General features: G+C 38.3%; 1 protein-coding gene across 1 annotated transcript; it reads left to right on the forward strand.

The window, feature by feature from the left end:
• Window positions 1-4,108: 4,108 nt before the first annotated feature.
• On the forward strand, window positions 4,109-19,938 carry LOC147852916 (Homeodomain-like superfamily protein). The gene is made up of 10 exons (XM_087332805.1): window positions 4,109-4,250; window positions 4,324-4,481; window positions 13,564-13,735; window positions 13,851-14,666; window positions 15,314-15,417; window positions 17,895-17,968; window positions 18,117-18,321; window positions 18,504-18,648; window positions 18,749-18,864; window positions 19,654-19,938. Exons 1-10 carry the CDS (start codon window positions 4,196-4,198, stop codon window positions 19,918-19,920), a joined length of 2,112 nt encoding a protein of 703 aa, XP_087188931.1. The 5' UTR covers window positions 4,109-4,195; the 3' UTR covers window positions 19,921-19,938.
• Window positions 19,939-20,209: the final 271 nt, after the last annotated feature.

Here is a 20,209-nt window from a genome sequence, read left to right on the forward strand (position 1 = left end):
ATTGATCACAAAAATCCAACATACTTCCAAAGCGCTAAAGTCTTGAGTCATCGACAAGCTTGTTGGGCGCAATTCTGAACTCATTTTGATTTCATAATTCTATATTGCCTTGGGATGCAACAAGGAAAAGCATATCTATGCTTTATCTTGACGTTCATATATGGAACTTCAACCAAGAGAGGCCGCATTTGAAAGTCAGAACCAAATCCTCTTAGGTCCTGACTGTCTACGACTAATGGCAATCCATGCTATCAACACACCTAGAGATTCAAGTCTTCTTGGTTCCATTCAGGAGCGTATTGCGACTGATGCATTCACCCAAGAGATTTTGACCATATTGTCGCATATCGTGCTTCCTGCTCACAATCTCAACATCCTCGTCAAGACTACACCCAGTTCAGTTGGCATGATGGCTTACTTTTTCGACAAAATCTCTTGTATGTGCATGATGTTTCTCTCCAAGCCTTGCAACAATGTCACGACATGCCCATGGCTGGACATTTCGGCATCCACAAGACGTTTGAGTTAATTTCTCGTCGATATTGGTGGCCACAACTTCGTCGTTTTGTTACGTATTATGTTTGTAGTTGTGATACATGCTTCCGATAAAAAAACCCTCGACATCATCCATATGACTTATTACAGCCAATGCCTATTCCTGAGAGCCCATGGAAATCTGTTTCCTTGGACTTCATTACGAGTCTTCCACCTTCCAAGGGTTTTGATTATATTCTCATCGTAGTAGATCGTTTTACGAAGATGGCACATTTTCTTCCATGCACGAAGGCCATTACTAGCCACGATACAATTGATTTACTCATGCACTGGGTGTTTCGGCATCATGGTGTTCTAGATGATATTTTCAGTGATTGGGGTCCCTAGCTCATCTCAAAATTTTGGCGGCACATGTTCAAACTCTTACATACTTCTTGCAAACTCTCTTCCAACTACCATCGAAACTAATGGGCAAAGTGAGCTCACCAACCAAATAGTTGAGCAATATCTTCGTTGTTTTGTCAACTATCAACAAGATGATTGGATTGATCTATTACATTTGGCGAATTTTGCTTACAACAACTACGAACGTTCTTCCATTGGATATTCCCCATTTTTTGCAAACATTGGGTATCATCCTCGTTCTTCATCTTTTCTACACACACTCTCTCTCTCTCCTACTCACGAGTTACAACAATAACTATCATAGTCACCTTTAACTTCATGTACCAATAATTCCCAGAAGGACTTAACCTAATCCACAACAACAGTTTGTTCAACATTTTATAGTTTGGAACACCTCACTTTCCAAAAAAACCATAAGGCCAAAGAGGAGTCAATTTGCCAAACATAACATCGGGAGAAGAACTTGATTCCTTACAAGGAGCTTGAAGTAACGTACGCTTGAAAACTTTTCACATGTAAAGTCGACGAAGAATTATGATAATGATAAAAAACCGTTTGTAGATCCATGACAAATGTATTGATGGAGGCTCAACAAAGTTTCTTAATTGGATTTTATTGGCCAAAAGCCCTCAATTATCTTAAGGTGTAAAATGTGAAGTAGTTCTTAACAAAAGTTAAGTTGAGGCAACCACTAATTCAAAATAACAAATTACACTCATATGGACACCAAAATGTTTAACCATGGGTTTTAATTCATGGCAATGCTACAAAATTCAAATATGAGAATGAACATTATTAATATATAAAAGATTGCTTCAAAAGAGCAACCCATATTGTGAGTTGAAAGTGATGGGATACTTCTTGAATCTCAAGCAAGCATATTGTTTTACAATATGATCAAATACGTTCTATATGAAAGCATCACTACAAATACGTGTATGGATTAGATCTATGAGTGCTTCAAAGACACTAAGCATTCTTTGCCCACCAAAGGACTTGCTTCTTATGGTCAAAGGTAGGCTCTCCTGAATGAGGTATAAGATACACACCCTAGATTTTAAATGTACACATGTTTCAAATACATTAGTTGTTATCAATTGTAGGCAATCAAGACCCTGCAAGGCTTGCTTTTGGTGGTCAAAGGCACTCTTTCCTGAATGAGGTGGAAGACATGAGCGTCAAGATAAAGCATTCGTTTCTCCTTGTACCCTAGGGTGATACATGATTGGGAGATTGTCTTTGGTTGAAGGCTTGTGCCTTTTGGAAATATGAGGTTCTTGTGAAAATAATAGAAAATGTTATGTATGAGAACCCACCAAGAATTCACACCGCATCTCAAGTGACTATAATTTCTAGAATTTTATTGTCATGCCTATTGTACTTTCATTTCTATAGCTTCAAATTTCCACAAATGCAAGGCGATTGCCATTAGATGTAGTTGCTCGTCATTTCTTTTATGAAATAAGACACTTCAAATGCAAAATTAGGTACACCAACTTCTATTGTCCAATATTTATTTGAAGACCATGTAACACATGGTGTCAAAACAAGAAAAGGAAAAGAGAAAAACCAAATTGGTAGATTGAGAGAGTTGAAGATACAAACAAGGTAATGTACATAAGGTAATTTTATTAAAAATGAAAAGGTAAATACTAGTTGATATAGCTTAAGAGATGAAGATTAGTGTTGAACCATGATGCTTCATCTTGATAGCCAACCTCTTTCAATATGTTTTGCTCTAAAATGAATGAAAGAGAATTAGCACACATGCATAAGTTGATGCATGAAGGACACTTAACATGTATGCATGAGCATAGAATGCATGTGAGTGACTTGTTCTCTCATGAATTATCATGTATATATTCTGTAGGGCCATAATTGTGAATATCTTAATGGTTCGAACTTAGACCATGTTCCATAAGGTCATGGGTTGAAGTCTTCATGTGATCATCACATATGGGAGGACAACAATCAAGGCTTGATGGGAACATCCCACTGCAATTAAATTCATTGTTCTTCATGTGTTGAGCACTACTCTCCTTATTCTTTTTATGGACACAACGTTCTAGTAGAGAGCATTATAATATAATTCTCAAATTAATGGCTTGCTTGTTTGGGGGTTAATGAGGTAGGAGATAAAGTTGATGCTTGGTCTTAATATTTTTCGGATATTGTTGAAGTAAGATGATTACGAATTTATTTGGTACCACACATTGAATACATAACATTGATGCAAAGTTCTTTACTTATAGCAACTAAAAAGCAACATGGGTTGATTGGCATTTAAGGGATGAAACTCACAATCCACAAACGAATGCTAATCTTTAGTACCATTGCTCCGTCTATTTAGGCCTTTTGATGCCTATAATATTATGTTAAGCGGTACATAACTCTAATTATGGATGGTGTCAAATCTTAAAATGTAGTTAGTGTTCTATATTGCCATTTTTGTCTATAGACTTCACTTGGATAATATTGATTGGGGTTTATCGTTGGGATAAACACTAAAGAGATGCGGGCTAGCAATAAGCAATTGCTTCTTGTGCACGATTCGAGTGGAAGATAACAATCATTGTTTCTTACAGTGTCCGATTGCTCGTTAGATTTGGGGTTACATTTCTAAGAATTTTGGGAAGTTTGTTCACTTTCTTATTTGGCATCAAGAGAGTGGGTGTTTGCACAATTCAGAAAAGAACCCGATTGGAGATCAAAGATGGATGGAGATCGTTTTCCTCTATCCAAGGTATCGCAGATTTCGTCATAAATTGGATACGTGCAATAAATCCGATGCCTTTCTATTCGATGGAAAAGACACGGACGGAGTTAGAGCGCATCTACAAATGTGAAAGGGATGGCAACATGATATTGAAGCAAAAAGCAAAAAGCAAAAGGCAGAAGGCAAAAGGCAAAAGGCAAAAGGCAAAAAGCAAAAAGCAAAAAGCAAAAAGCAAAAGAATTGCCATAAGAAGAAGAAGAAGAAGCAAAGAACAGTCGTTTGGAACATCTAGAGTTAGAAACTGAAAAAGCAAAGAAGGCAAAAATGACCCTGGCTCTCGTACAGAAAAGCAGAACGCAAAAAAAGACCCCGTTTTGAGGATGAAGGTATATTTTTGGTAGAAGAGGAGAGGGAGGAGTTGGACTGTCACGAGGAAAAGCTCTGTTTTCCCTTCCCTGATTTGCCCTAACATATCTTCTGCACAATCCCGCTCCCGGAAGGAAAAAGAAGGAGGAGGAGGAGGAGGAGGAGGTTCAAATTCTTATTATTTTTTATCAAAAAGCTAACGTTTTGCCCAACATGTTCCATGCCTTAGAAGCTTTAAACGAAGACCCCGCCATTGATGCTCCTTCAAGTAAATACAAAAATATTCTTCTTCTTCTTTTTCTCGTACACTTGTTTATTTTTGGAATTGGGTTTATATGCAGCTGCAAGAACAGGTGCTTTTCGTCCCAAAGCAAAGCCTCGTGGATCCAAAAGTATTTCTTCTTCTGTCCAGAAATCATCACCATCTGCTCGTGTACAAAATTCTCAGACCGTGCCTCCCACTGCAGACCATCATCATGTTGATAATGAGACAAACAAGGTCAGGATATAATTTACGTGTTCATAATTTTCATTTTTTGTGTTAGTGTTTTAGTTGGATTTAGGAGTCATTTTGTGGTTATGATTTCAGCGTCTCGGCAGCATTTTGGTTTTTATGAACAAGTTTCATTCTTGTGGTTGGGGTCTCGATGCTTTGGGTTAGGTTTTCATTGTGTAATTAGGCCGTCTGTTTTATATAGTAATTTCATCTATATTTGCTTTATAAATTTGAAAATCGTTTTTTCTCCATATTTCCTTTGCGCACGAACTTGTAAACTCTAGACAGACTTTATATTTAGTTAGGGTTTTATTCTGTAAATTTGGTATGAACTTGTTTTTCTTTTGTCCAATGGAAAGAAATCACATGTTTAGATGTTTTATTGTGTGGGTTTTTAAATTGCAAATCCATGATCATTGCTCATGGCCGCAGATAGAAAGGAGGGAGGGAGAGATGGATATTTTTAGTGTCCATAGAGAGGCAAAATATTGACCCATAGGACCTAAATACAAAAGTTATCTTGATTTGTTTCTCCTTCTTAAGAAGCGATATTCATACTTTGAAGACCAAGTCTCGATGCGTGAGTAAGGCATACACATTTGAGCTCAACCTTCTAGGTGCTCTCTTTAGTGTGACACTCATATGCAAAGCATGTAAAAAGAAAGTGATACTCGTCCTCTACGAGCCCTTCTTTGCATAGCTTACATGCTTTTATATTTGGCTGCATTTGATTCCATAATGCAACTTCAATACCTAGGTTGTGTGATCAAGTGCGAAGGAATGTTAGGGCTCTACGAGAGTTAGTAGTCATGTTAGAATGAGAGAGAAAGGGGCTCACACTGAGAGTTAGGGTCTCGTTCCATGTTTTCAATATGATTTGCAAATCCTTTTTCTCCATACCTACATTCTTCATGGCCTCTAGAGAGAGAACACATTGTGAGGGTAAGGTTTATCTTGACCTTTGAATATTAATTTGCAAGTCATTTAACTCCATATAAAGAGAACTCACTTGGTGATGTTAGTGTTTAATTCTATATTTTGATATGAATATTACAAATACTATTTCTTCATACGGAGAGATTTCCAATTGTGAGGCTAGGGTTCACTATACTTTTTAAATGAAATTTGAAATTCTTCTCCTCAATATGTATATTGTCCATGGACTTGAGGAGAGCTCAGGTTATGATGCTACTTACGCATCGTCATGAAGATAATTGTTGGGAATAAAGGGCCATCGTGCCTTTTATTAGTGCACGAGTGTGGATGCACTCGTAGCACATTTTGACTTGTATATACATACATACATACATACATATATATATCTAAAAACCAAAAAAAGTGGTACACTCTTTGTACCCAAGACATCGTGCATCTCTCTCTCTCTCTCTCGTTTGTCTCTCATTCAAACTCTCTCCCTCTTTGGTTGACCTAAACCCTAATCCTTGTGCTGCCCTTCAAACTGGTATCAAAGCAGAGTAGGTTAGAGCAGGTCACGTTTTTTTTCCACAGAGTAGGCCATGTTTTTTTGCAGAGCAGGTCTTTTTTTTTTCTGCAAAGCAGGTCACGTTTTCGGTAGACTAGGTCACATTTTGACCGTATACAACAGAAACATCTTGTAGGCTTTGACAATGCATGTATAACATATTGCCTCTGAAAATTTATCTGCAGATCTGAAATTTTCTGTTTTCAGTGTGGCTATATATTGTTGGTTGGTATTTATTTGTACCTTAGTTCACTTGTGTGAGAGTCTAGGCTTGGTTTTCTTTTGCTTACATTTTGGTCCTCCTTTTGGGCTAAGAAATCATGACTAGGAGCAGTGACAATAGCCATCTTATACACATCAAGAAGCTTGAGGGTGCACATAACTTTGTGGTATGGAAAAAGTAGTGCTACAACATCTTGCTGCAGAAGAAGCATGCAAAGCCTATTAAAGTCGAAGGGGTAAAGCCTACATATATAGACCAAGATGATTGGCAAGAGTTGAACAAGCTTGCACGCTCGACGATTGAGTTGTCAATTTCTGATGCCTTATCCCTTCAAGTTCCTTTGTCTTTTAACTCTTGAACCTTTCATATCATACTTTATTCTTATAAACCTTAGCATCCAATGTATTTGCCACGGTATTTTCTTATGAGCAAAAATTGACTTCACATGTAGCCCCCTTGCTTGCTTGTTGAGCGAACCATTTATGGTGAGCCTAAAAAAGAAAATGAAAAAAACTCTTTCGCCTTATGGTAGGCTATAGACAATGAAGGAGTATAAATCCTAAAAATATAACAAATTATTGTATGAGAAAACCCCCCGTTAAGCGGTGGGAAAAAAATTCACACTCCTACAGAAACAACAATTTAAAACATGACTATTATAATCTTCCCTATTGCCAAACAAAGGAGGATCATGAATTAGTTGGGACAAATCCACTTCTTGTTCCCAATGATCGTTTTCCTGAATATCCTTATCCATTATAGAATGTAGGTAGGTCCATGATTCACGTACTTCTTTAGGCGCCATCCATTCACACGTAGTTCATGAAGAGTCCCATCCAAGTTCTTGAGTTGATAACTTCCATTGTCAAAGCAATCGTGCACCACAAAAGGTCCTTCCCAACGATTTATCATCTTTTGTCCTTTTATATTGTCAAAACGATTGTCATAGCGAAGGACAAGAGATCCTTTTGAAAAAGTATATTTTCTTGACCTTTTATCATAATACTTCGTCCTCCTCCAAGCCTGTCGTATATAATGCTCTATTGCTTCCTCCCTTGAATATTGTAGAATATGGTTTTGTGACAACCTATCCATCATGGCTTAGCATTCTTCATCACGTAGAGATGCTCTCAAGAGTCGATTGCTTCTAACTTGAAGTTCAATTGGAAATAAAGCTTCTTGTCCATACACTAAGAAGAAAGGTATAAAAATGACTTATATGATATACGATTGGCCCATAGAGCATCATCAAGGAACTTATCCCATGTTCTTATTCTATTTGTTACAAGTTTTTGAAGATTTTTATGACTTATATGATATACAATTGGCCCATAGAGCATCATCAAGGAACTTATCCCATGTTCTTATTCTATTTGTTACAAGTTTTTGAAGATTTTTAACCAAAATACCATTTACCTTTTCGACCTCTCCATTAGCTTGAGGATAATAGGGAGTAGAATACCTATGTTTGATCTTTAACCTTTCTAATAAGCAAGCCAACACTTCACCACGAAAACTTGGACCGTGATATGGTACAATGTCTAGCGGTACACCAAATCTCGTACAAATATTACGGTAGATGAATTGAGCCACATCCCTTACTTTAATCGAGGATGTTGTTGTTGCTTCTACCCACTTAGTCATGTAATCAATAGCTACCAATATGAACTCTTTACCATTTTGGGTTCTTGGAAGGGAACCCACTGCATCAATTCCCCAGTTTTCAAAGGGAGCAAAAACCACAATAGGATGCAAAGGGCCCTCTTGAAGATGTCTCCTTCCTGCCTTTTGACAAGCATCACACGACTTGCACCATTCATGAATATCTTTATGGATAGAAGGCCATGTAAAACTTGTTAATAAAAATTTTCTCAACATGATATCATGAGAAAAATGCCCTCCACAAGCCTCCTCATGCATCTTTTGTAAGATCTCCACAATTTCCTCCTTAATAGGCACTCGTCGTAAAACACCATCTTTGCTTTTATGATATAAGTCCTTATCCACCATCATATATTGGGATGCTCTCACCACTAATCATTTTCTTTGTATAGGATTTAAACCTTTAGAAAAATCACCACCATTAAGAAACTCACATGCCTCCATAAGGGATGTCGCATCTTTACACTCTTCCAAAACGCATATTGTCTCAAGTTTCAATTTCTTTAATTGATTTTGAGCAAGTCCATCAGTCTCTTTATTGTCCAAACGACTTACATGTTTAGATGAATATCGGGTGTGATCCTTGCTACAATATATGTAGTTGCTATTTGAAGGATCTATCCTTATTCTTGTTACTTCCGATTTTTCTACTTCGCTCGACTTGCTTTCTGGTGCACTAAAAAAAAAAGCTTCGACAAGTATTAACAATTGATAGCTTTTTTGTGAATAAAGATAGAGTCCCATTCTACACGTTCAACGAGCGTAACAATGCAAATCGTGGTAGAAAGAAAATCCCTTGGTTTTTTAACCGTGAGGGTTCGAGCCCCTCTATCCCTAATGGGACTCATCTAATGATGACCCTCCATCGATTCCATGTATAAGCTGCAGCTGACGAAACCGCCGGCCCTCTAGATTTTCGTACGGACCTCTTGGACCCTTTCCTGTAGAGGAGGTGCCTTACAAAAAACCGTTAAGTTAATTTGAGGAAAAGTGCTCAGAAGTTTATTTATTCTTACACTGGTAAGAGATATAGAAGCCTTTCTTGTAGAGGAAAAATGATAGCTTAATATTGAAGGTTTGGACTTTGCCTATTCTATATGGACTAGACTAGAGAAACTCTATGCCCAGAAGACGGCAGGTAGCAAACTTTATTGGCTTAAGAAACTTATGGATTTGGGCATGACAGAGGGTACACCCAGGTCAACTCACCTGAGTGAGTTCAATTCCATTTTCAGCCAGCTGGTTGTCTTGAAATTCATCATTGATGATGAGTTTAAGGCCACGTTTTTACTTTGCACCTTGCCAGAAAGTTGGGATACTTTTAGGACTGCTATGAGCAATTCAAATACGATGCTTCTTTATGCCAATGTAGAGAGTTCTCTACTCATGGAAGAGATGAGTTGGCAAAACAATGCATTCGATAAGTTCTCTAGTGCGTTGCATACTAGGGGTAGGTCACAACAAGGAGGCAAATTTGATAGTTATGACCGTAGTAAATCACGTGGTAAAGATGTAGAATGCCATCATTGTGGGAAAAAGGGTCACTTTAAATGTGATTGTTTCAAATGGAAGAAAGAGAAAGGAAAGGGCAAGAAGATAGATGATTGCATAGAAGAGAAGAGAGACATTCAACCGAGGAAAAGCAATACTAAAATTGAAGAGGTGAATATACTCACTCATGACAGTGATAGTGGAAATGATGTACTCTTTGTCTCTTCATTAGGGATCGACAACGGTTCGGTTTAGGCTGCCAAACCGGTTAAGCCTAAACTGCTTTGGGGTTCTCAAACTTGAACCAAACCAAACTAAACCGATCCCTAAACCGGTTTGTGAACTGGCTTGGAAACCAGTTTGTGAACCGGTTTGATGGGCCAATTTTGGCCTTAGAAGACGTTAATATAACTTTCTTTCTTTCTTTCTTTCTCACGTTAGTGTAGTCTCCCTCTCTCTCTCTCTCTCTCTCTCAGACGATCCACTATGTAGTATACAATCTCCCTCCCTCCCCCCCCCCCCCCCCCCCTCTCTCTCTCAAGTTTCTAATTAATTTCTAACTTTGAAGTTTTTCTTTAACCTAACTAGTAAACCACATAAACGGCTTAACAGGCTTAACCAACTTAACCGGTTTGAGCCTGTTTGGCAAGGCTCAAGCCAAGCCGAACTGAGCTCAAACCGTTTAGTCAAGCTCAAGCTTGAGCCGAGCTATTCCCGATCCCTACTCTTCATGCCATAGAGAACATGCTTTACTTGCAGATACGGATGGTGACATGCACACTTGGATACTCGATTCCGGTGCTTCTTTTCACGTCACCCCTCATCGTGAGTGGTTTTCAGATTACACAGGGGGTTGACATGGTGTTGTCCATCTTCGGAACAACTATGCATGTGAAATTGCAGGTATTGGCACTGTGCAATTACAGTTTCAGCATGGTTCTGCTTTCACACTTCAGCATGTGCGGCATGTACCTCAGCTCAGAAGAGCTTGATTAGCACAGGACAGCTAGATGACGATGGATTTCACACCACCTTTGGTGATGGGAAATGGAAGATTCGTAAGGGATCTAGAATTATCGCCATGGGTAGTAAAAGTTATACTTTGTATCCCTCCATGTATCTAGTGTGAGTGACCATGTTGTTGCCATAACCGAGCAGCCAAGTGTTTCTTTGTGGCATGGCCGGTTGGGACACATGAGTGAAACTGGTATGAAAGTACTTTCTCGTTTGGGTTACTTGCCTTGTCTTCGTTATGCTGGTTTTGAGCATTGTGATCATTGCATTTATGGTAAACATGTACAAACATCTTATAAAAAGTCTCTTTCGCTGAAGTCTTCCCCGCGTGAATTAGTACATTCAAATGTATGTCAGATGCCAGGGCTATCATTAGGGGGAAAGAAATACTTAGTCACTTTTGTCGATGATGCTACACGGAAGGTATGGGTTGGAGTGCTTGACAAGTTTCGAACATTCTTGGCATTAGTTGAGAATCAAATTGATAAGACACTTAAGTGTCTTTGCTCTGACAATGGTGGGGAATATGTGTCCAAGGCCTTTCAAGCATTTTGTGACAGCAAAGGGATAAAGAGGGACTCACTGCCCCTTATAATCCACCCCAAAATGGGGTTGTAGAGTGTATGAATTGGACTATTCAAGATAGGGTCCGTACTATGCTGTCTCATGCTGCGTTACCCCATGGTTTTTGGGCAGAGGCTGTTATGACAGCTGTTCACTTGATTAATCGGTCACCTAACAGGTCTTTGGGAGGGGAATACCCCAAGAAGCATGGTTGGGCAAGCCACCTTCATATGCTCACTTGAGAGTGTTTGGTGGCTGTGAGGCTTTTGTGCACATTCGTAAAGAAGAACACAACAAACTTGAGCCAAAGTCTTGCAAATGTATTTTCCTAGGATACGGTGACGAGGGTGAAATGGGGTATAGATTGTGGGATCCCGAGAAAAGAAAAATAGTACACAGCAATGATGTTATCTTCCGGGAAAATTGCATGCATAAACAACCCGAAAAGACCGACGAAGTACTTAGGGTTGTATTCTGAGAAGAAATACCTGCAGGAACGGCTAGAACAGCAAGCTGTTAATGCTGATTTGCAGGCTGAAATGCCTGGACAGCAAGTTGAAAATGATGATTTGCAGGCTCAACAGCTACCAAACAATGCGCATTGGGTTAGGAGATCGTCTAGAGTTACTAGACAGCCTGACAGATTTGTTCCTGATGAAAACAGTGTGGCTGATTATGTCATGGTGACTGATTGTGGCGAACTGTCTTGCTTCAAGGAAGCAATGGACAGACAGGACAATAAGAAATGGTATAAAGCCATTTTGTCAAAGATGGAATCTCTTGAGAAAAATGACACTTGGGATTTGGTGGAGTTGCCTAAAGGGCAGAAAACACTTCCATGCAAATGGGTTTATAAAATGAAGGTCATTTCTGATTCTTCGCCAAAGTACAAAGCAAGATTGGTTGCAAAAGGATACAAGCAGGAATATGGAGTTGATTTTGATGACATCTTCTTGCCTGTAGTCAAGATGACTACATTAAGAACCATTTTGGGCTTAGTTGCAGCTGAAGATACGGAGCTCATACAGATGGATGTGAAGACCACCTTTTTACATGGCGATCTGCATGAAGACATATATATGCAGCAGCCTGAAGGTTTTGTGGCTAAAGGGAAAGAGAAGATGGTTTGTAAGCTCAAAAGGAGTTTGTATGGGTTGAAACAAGCACCAAGATGGCAACCTGATTATCTTGGTTTTGTATGTTGATGATATGTTGATTGCTGGCAAGGATATTCATGCCTTGGATTCATTGAAGCAAAGCCTTCATGGCAGCTTTGATATGAAGGATCTTGGTGATGCAAATCACATCCTTGGCATGCGAATACTCTGAAACCGGTCGAAAGGGGTACTCTTTCTATCTCAGCAGGAGTATATCTCTAAGGTTTTGCAGCGTTTCAATATGGAAGGGGTGAAAACAATTGGGGTTCCATTGCCTCCATATTTGAAACTCAGTGCAGAAGACAGCCCTACATCTATAGATGAGAAGGCTGAAATGGCTAACGTTCCATATGCTTCAGCCATTGGCAGTTTGATATATGCGATGGTTGCTACATGCCCTGATATTGCTTTTGCAGTGGGAGTGGTTAGTAGGTACATGGTAAATCCTGGCAAAAAGCATTGGGAGGCGGTGAAAGGTATTATGAGATACCTCAAAGGCACAAAGGACTTGTGCATTTGCTTTGGAAAGCAAAAGACATCTATCGTTGGTTTTACGGATGTGGACTATGCTGGTCACGTGGACTGCAGAAAGTCTACTTCTGGGTATGTGTTTACTTTCACAGGAGGAGCGGTCTCTTGAATCTCCAGACTACAAAAGTGTGTTGCATTGTCTACTACAAAGACAGAGTATGTTGCTGCCACTGAGGCATGCAAAGAGGCTTTATGGCTTTCATATCTAGTGAGAGATCTTGGCATTACATAGTTACCTATTCTTCGTTGTGACAGTCAGAGTGCTATCATGCTAGCTCGGAATCCCGTCTTCCATGCAAAGACGAAGCACATATAGGTGAAGTATCACTTCATCAGAGATGTACTTCACAGCAAGAACATTGAGCTTGTCAAAGTACATACAAATGATAATCCTGCAGATCTTCTCACGAAGGGTCTTCCAGCTGAACGATTTGCTCATTGCCAACAGATGATGGGAGTTGGATAGATGTATGTAGTTCAGCTTTGTACATACTTGGACTTAGCTGAATTTCTTCTTTTTTTCTCCTCACGGCATATTGCCTTTAGGTGGGAGGTTGTCGGGAATAAAGGGCCCTCGTGCCTTTTATTAGTGCATGAGTGTGAACGCACTCGTAGCACATTTTGACTTGTATATACATATATATCTAAAAACCAAAAAATGTGGTACACTCTTTGTACCCAAGACAGCATGCATCTCTCTCTCTCTCTCTCTCCCTTTGTCTCTCACTCAGACTCTCTCCCTCTCTTGTTGACCTAAACCCTAATCCTCGTGCTGCCCTTCACCAATTGTGAGGCTATTGTTCAATATGTTTTTTAAATGAATTTTGAAATGTATTTTCATTGTGATGTTGCAAATCGTTTTCTCTATGTTATCTCTCGCCAATGCCTAGACTTTGAGATAGCTTAGAAGTCACATTCGGTTGTTATACGTGGCAATGATGATGCTTGTTGGATTTATAGAATCAGAATGCGACCTCTGCATCGGCTGAAACTGAACCAGCCTCTATGGCTGGAATTGATGAAGAAAATGAAACAATGAATGCAATCAGATTAATTCAAACTTTACAAGAAGTTCTGAATAATGAAAAGGCTCCTGCGAAAATATTTCTAGAGCAGAATGTGGAGGATGAAGGTAAGTATTACACAAATTCTACAGTGGTTAATGCAAAGAATATGTGAAAAGATGTATGCATATTTGTATGTTTATGTATACAGTATAACTACAGCATTCTTTTTGTTTGATCAAGTCCAAGGATGTTCTGATGTGGGCGATGCTGATGTGGTCAATATAACTGCTATTGAGGTTCTAGAAGGCAACGAAATAGTGGAGAAGAGCATATCAAGGTCGATTATTGATGAACCCTCACAATCTCATGTGCAAATAGATGTTCTCGAAGCCACTGTAAAGGAGAAGGTTAAAAAGCAACATCCTCGCCGGCGTGCATCCAAGAAGGATAACGAGTCACTGCCTTCAGAATTTGTCCAAGAGGATCCTTTAGAGAACATTATTCCCCCAACAGATTCTTGCATTGACACATCAGTTCTTTCTGAACGATTTGCGGTAAAACAATCCATTGAATGTGCTCATAGTCAAGGTAACGGAAGTCCTTCAGAGGAGGGTAATGAAGATACATTGGTGGAACGAGTTAAATCGTTGAGTGAAGTCTCACAGAAAGTCCAGAGGAAATCCAAATTTACGGCAGAAGGCAAGAACCGCAGATGTTCTCAGACTATTCAATCTTTGGCAACTCAAATTACGGATGAGAATCCATTGCTTGAAGATGATTCTCAAGGTAAGGCTTCATTGAACTCTAGAGGACAAAAAAGAAAAGATATTATGGTGAAAAAAGAATCACCTAAGACACAGGTAGATCGATCACTTGAGAATGATATTCAAGACAACCCTGCATCAAACACAAGGAAAACAAAACGGAAAAAAACGCAAGATGGGGCATCCGAACCTGCTGGAGAAGTGAGAAACGCAAGAAATAACATGAGTGAGTCTACAGAGGAAGGCAATGAAAAGAAGAAACTGAAAAAGTATGTTCCACGTCCAAAGAAAGGTAGAAGATTACCATTCTTTCCATATTTAGATAGCTATTTATTGTTAGGAAAAATATACTTTTGATTATCTTCTACGTCATGCTAAGTAGCATCCATCATGTGAAAGTTGGAAGAAAAACTCTATCTTACACTATCCATTGAAGATTTTTGTGACATTTCAGAAGGTCACATAGTTTACTACATGCATGATGCATTTTCCCACCACATGCATGCAGTCACCCATCAAAAAAAAGAAATACAATGGTTTAATTTTTCTTCCAGGTCAGTTGAAGCAAGAAAAGGTTATTTGTTCTTTTCTGATCTTGTGTCATTGCTGATTTTGTCAAGCTCTTCAGTGTGCTTCTCCTCTTTCTCCTATGTAGCTTGCAGCCAGCCTCCATATAGAATGCTTGTATAATTTCTCCTTATGTGAGTCTATCAGATGCACATTTCATTTCAATCTATCACTCAGTTCCATGATCATCTTCTACAGATCCTGGGCGATTAATTTTCTGAATTGTACCTTGAACCAGAGGGCCTCGTAGATTATAGTTTTGTGTTGTACCCCAGTGACTTTTTAATTTCCACCAGGCTACTTCATAAGTTTAACTTAAATTTTTAAAGATTTACAGACACTTTATTCTTCTCATGTATTTTCTGAAAACAGTTGAGAGACGAGCAGTTAAAATCAACCCTGCCGATCCAGATTTGGATCTGAAAAAAATGACAATGCGAGATATTATACGACTGGCAGAAAGCAAAGACAGGATGGTAAGTATTTGGAAGTAAACAATTACTATGCTATACTCTGGGCTATTTCATTTTTTTCTCTTTCTTGAAAGAAATAAATCAGAAGTATTTGCAATTTCCCAGCAGTAACCGTGTCATATGATTTGAGGAATCATGCCTTTTCCATTTTTCTTTATGGTTACATATCTTGTTCCTTAATGATTGTATATTGTATACAGCTAGTTATTATGAGGAAATGATGGGATCAGTATGATCCTGGTTAATTTGAAGAATCAGCACTAAGAAATGATGACTATCTAGGATCAAACATGAAAAATACCTCCTATGCTACACGTCATAAAAAACTCTGCTTATGCTGTCATTGACAACAATTCGAACAATGTTAGCTACCATCAACAAGAAGAGTTAATGTTTACAATCACTATTCACTCCTGTTGTTCAGGTTCTTTCGCATTTGTTCTTAGCAAAGATTTATTTCTCCATCATTATTCTAGTCGCATTAACTTACATCGTTAAAAGGGCTATAAATATCAACTTAGAAATGTAGGATGCTGATTTGATAACCATATTTTATTTAAACAGTAATTGAAACACAATTGGTGGCTTTTTAATCATTTTCTTCTGTCTATATTATAATCTATGTATGTGTTTCAATGTTTTTTAATCATATTCCCTTTACCATGCATCCATGATATGAGTGCTGTTTCAAATTCATATATTCAGGTTTCATTTCTTAGGAAAGTTTCTGAAACATTGCATAGCAGAAATTGAGAGCTGAACAAAAATTGGGGCATTCTAGTTGCTGAAACATCAAAAGTTTTGTAGTTAGAAATTCAAAATTTCTCTTATGGTTACAGGATTTAGAAAGAAAGAAAGAAAGAAATATTAATGTCTTTTAAGAGGCTAAAATGGCCTATAAGACTAAACAAAAGATTACATCTCAAACTGTTATTTCGTCTTTGAGAACAGTGAACCCAAAAAAACATAACTAAGTAAAAAGTAAATAGAAATAGAATAAGGCGTGTCTAAAGAATCTCATCATCTATACATGTAAGATTCTCAAGTCAGATATATTGTATTTTTGTCTTTGAAAGATGTGTAATGTAGGTCGATCCAGAATAGAGAGCTTTCCAAAGCAAGGAAAGTACGCGTGATTGTGGGGGATAATGACCTTTATCTGTAGATGAGAAGGGTGGTTAGAACATGGTCTACGAGGTCAGCATGGCATATTACTATTGCCTGATATATTGTAATCCCTTTTTATGTCCTGGTCGGGAGCTCATTGGTGTAGCGCTTGATGGACGTGTACATTAGTAGGAGTGATGGGCGTAGAGAAAGTTCTGGTTCTTCTTTGTTGATGAGCTTGTGTGGCTGTGTCCTTCAACAACTTCTCCCTATGTCTCTTGAGTTCTAGCAAGGAAACCCCCAGGCATCGTTGGTCCTCATATTCTATTACCCTGCGTAGTTGGCCAAAGCCTTGCCTAAAGAGGCAATGGTATCTCCCACTTATTCCATAAAAAACAGTACAATGACATAGTGTTCTTCAGATTCCACTCACTAATGAAACAATTGGCAAATTCTTTCTTCAAGAGGTATTCATGCATATCTGCCTATCTCAAGCGCTAGCTGATGTGAAGAAGTTTGCAACTGTCCTACCACACTGCGCAGTGCATGTGATGTGATTATGTCCATCTAAGAGGGCCCAATGATGAAATTATCCTCCAATGTATGTACAAAGTGTCTTATAGTGGGCCATCTTCCTACTAATAGATGGGGACACTCTAAGATTGGATCACTCTATCCTTTTCCCTTTGATCATGTTTTCTGAGTTGTAATATCAGTTTGGACCACTCTATCCTTTTCCACTTTGGTCATGTCTAGATGAGGACAATCCAAGCTATATAGGAGTGGAGGTAGTGCATGCGATGTGAGTCAAACCATAGTTGTGTTTCAGCATACCAATTATGAATATTTCTGTGTTCAGCAATCTTTCTTGATGACATAAGTGCCAACCTTGATTACCTTCATTTATGGTGCTCCTAAAGCCGTTGGATACTGGTCACTGGTCAGAATAATGCCTCGATGGTTATTGGGGCTGCTCCAGTCTCTGCCTGGATTATATCATAGGGCACAAATTCTTGCTCCTTATCATGGGGGCAATCAGTGAGACTAAAGGTCTCGCTAAATCTTTCCTGTTATTTGCTTTCTTAGTTTCAGTCCCCAGGTTTCTATTCCATAGAGAAGAGAAACAAAGACTTTTATGGATACGATTTAAAAAAAATACTCATGTTCTTCCTGAAATCAAATGTTTTGGGCCCACTTCACTTGATATATTTTGTTTTTTGCCTAAAATGTTCTAACACTGCATTCAATATGCTGGTTTTAAGGCATTTTTGTTCCAATTTCTGATATTTATTCAGATATTCTATCATTTACGACAGAGTTATCTATTTTGTTTTTTGTTGGTACAAGCTCAGTTGTTATTTCCTTTTTGATAGTTGCGGAATGATGATGCAAAGAAATCAAACGAAGCAGCATCAAATGTAACTGTGCTAGAAGAGGATGTTCAAAGGTGACCATTTGAAAATTTATCATTCTGAATATGAATAATCAAGACATGCCATGCTAGCTAAGCATTAGCTTTCTTTCTGTCACATTTTTTGATGAATAAATCAAACTTTGGTTGTAAATAATACTTAATATTCATATGCTTTGTACAGAACTAGCTTTGCTCCGCAAGTACAAATCATTGATGGGCGTATTGTCATTAATGAGGAGAGTCTTACTGTTTCTGCACATCCAAAAGATGATATTCGGACTTACAAACGGGTAGAAGAGACACATTCCAAGCTGAACTATCATAGTTATACGAAAAGGACAGCAAGAGTAAATTGGCAGAAAGATGAGACAGAACGTTTTTATGAGGTAGTATTTGTGTATGTTATTGCTGATTTTAAATTTTCTCTCATAATAGGGGAAAACTGCAATTGAAGGTGGGGGTAGTTGTTGAACTCCAGATCTATGGCTTATAGAGAAATTTCTCTAATGACTACTGACTTAAACATTACTTTTACATGAAATTTGAAGAACTTCTTTTGATACGACAGGCATTAAGTGAATTTGGGACAAACTTCGCAATTATACAACACCTTTTCCCAGGGAGAACACGCAAACAAATATTTTTGAAGTATAAAAAGGAGGAAAAAATGTGCCCCTTGCGTGTGTCAGATGCATTAATGTTCAAACCAATTGGTTAGTTTTATTCTTTTGGTTTTGAACTTGTACCTTCTTGTAGTAACTCCTGTTCAAAGCTATTTAGAGAATAATTTTGTTTGAGGTGCTACTGTTGCAGAGTGTTCACAGTACATGGAAGTTATGAATTTAATGAATCTTCAACCCACTGAAACAGAAGAACTGGAAGCTAGTCAACAGGATTCATTGTCTCTTGACTCAGGATCTAATGGAGAAGTAAGTCTCAATTGTCTCCTCTTGGGCATACTGATATCTTTTGCTTTTACTGGATTTATTGGTCCAAAGTAAGGCTTAGAGTACTCTAGATATACCAACTACCAGCATTTTAGGTTTAAATGTCTCCTCTAGGGTATACTTTGTCTCTTGACACAGGATCTAATGAAGCAGGTTTAAATGTCTCTTCTAGGGCATATGGTTTTTTTTTAACTGGATTTATTGATCTGAATTAAGGTTTAAATGCCTCCTCTAGGGTGTTCTTTGTCTCTTGACACAGGAGAAGTAAGGTCTAGATGACTCCTTGAGCAATTCACCTGCCAGTATGTTAGGTTTAAATGTCTCCTCTAGGGTGTGCATTGTCTCATGACTCAGGATCTAAATGTCTCCTCTTGGTATAACTATACCTTTTGTTTTCACTTGATATGTTGGTCTGACAAAAGGTGTAAATTACCCCTCTAGCTACACAATTGCCAGCACTTCAGATTTAGATGCCAATGTCATGGGCTTTTACTTGGGATACTGGTGTAAATAGTGTTTGTATGTTTCCTCTATGGTATATAAAATGCCAATACATCTCTTCCAGGGTATACAACATGTCAATCTTTTATGTTGAAATGTTTCCTCTTAGGATATACAAAATGCTCTGGTAGTTTGTGTTTTTACTTGATATATTGCATGAAGGAGTACAAATGCCAGTGTGTTAGGTTTTAAATGTCTAGGTTGTATACAAAATCCCAACATGTTTTTCCTTTTCCTTGTGATATTGATGTTGGTAAATTATTAAATCAGGAAGTACCCGAGATACAGTCTACAATCTATAGGGAGATGGTTTTGAATCCGAACAAAGCTTCACCGATTCATGGTGACAATATCAAGGATGAGAAAGAAGTGGTTGTTATGAAGCAACCTGATCATTTTGAAGCAACCAAACATGGTGAGCCTGAAAAACTTGAGATGAAACCACCTGATGACAAACTACCAAAATGTAACGAGAGCCCGGTAAAAGAACCGGTTGTACCTCGTAAAAGATCCTTGTTTTCCTATCAAATAAAATGATAAATAAATTGTTTCCTATGTTGACCTTATTGTTGAGTCTTTAAACACCTTCATCAGAGTGTTATTATTATTCATCTCTTAGTGGAGGTTTGATGTTTGTTGAGGCTTGACAGTACATCTGTCAAGTGTGTCTCTTAATGGATGCTTGATTGCTGTTTCTAGCAACCAAAGGTGGGGGAATTGAACTCCCAACATATTGGTTCAATGGATAGGGTTCCAAAACCACTAGGGCAATTTTTGTAGGTCCTATACATTAATTCTTATTATCAATGAACAATTGGATTCTCTC

This window comes from Azolla caroliniana, unplaced genomic scaffold, assembly GCF_043228905.1.
Source record: "Azolla caroliniana isolate FFs.n. ecotype wild unplaced genomic scaffold, voAzoCaro1.0.p SCAF_17, whole genome shotgun sequence".
NCBI classification, from domain to species: domain Eukaryota; kingdom Viridiplantae; phylum Streptophyta; class Polypodiopsida; order Salviniales; family Salviniaceae; genus Azolla; species Azolla caroliniana.

Excerpts from the sequence above, each read along its gene's own strand:
- LOC147852916 (XM_087332805.1), top strand. The coding sequence starts at position 4,196 with ATGTTCCATGCCTTAGAAGCTTTAAACGAAGACCCCGCCATTGATGCT. Across the intron at positions 4,482-13,563 it reads TTGATAATGAGACAAACAAG|AATCAGAATGCGACCTCTGC; the intron begins GTCAGGATATAA and ends TTGGATTTATAG. Across the intron at positions 15,418-17,894 it reads CAGAAAGCAAAGACAGGATG|TTGCGGAATGATGATGCAAA; the intron begins GTAAGTATTTGG and ends CCTTTTTGATAG.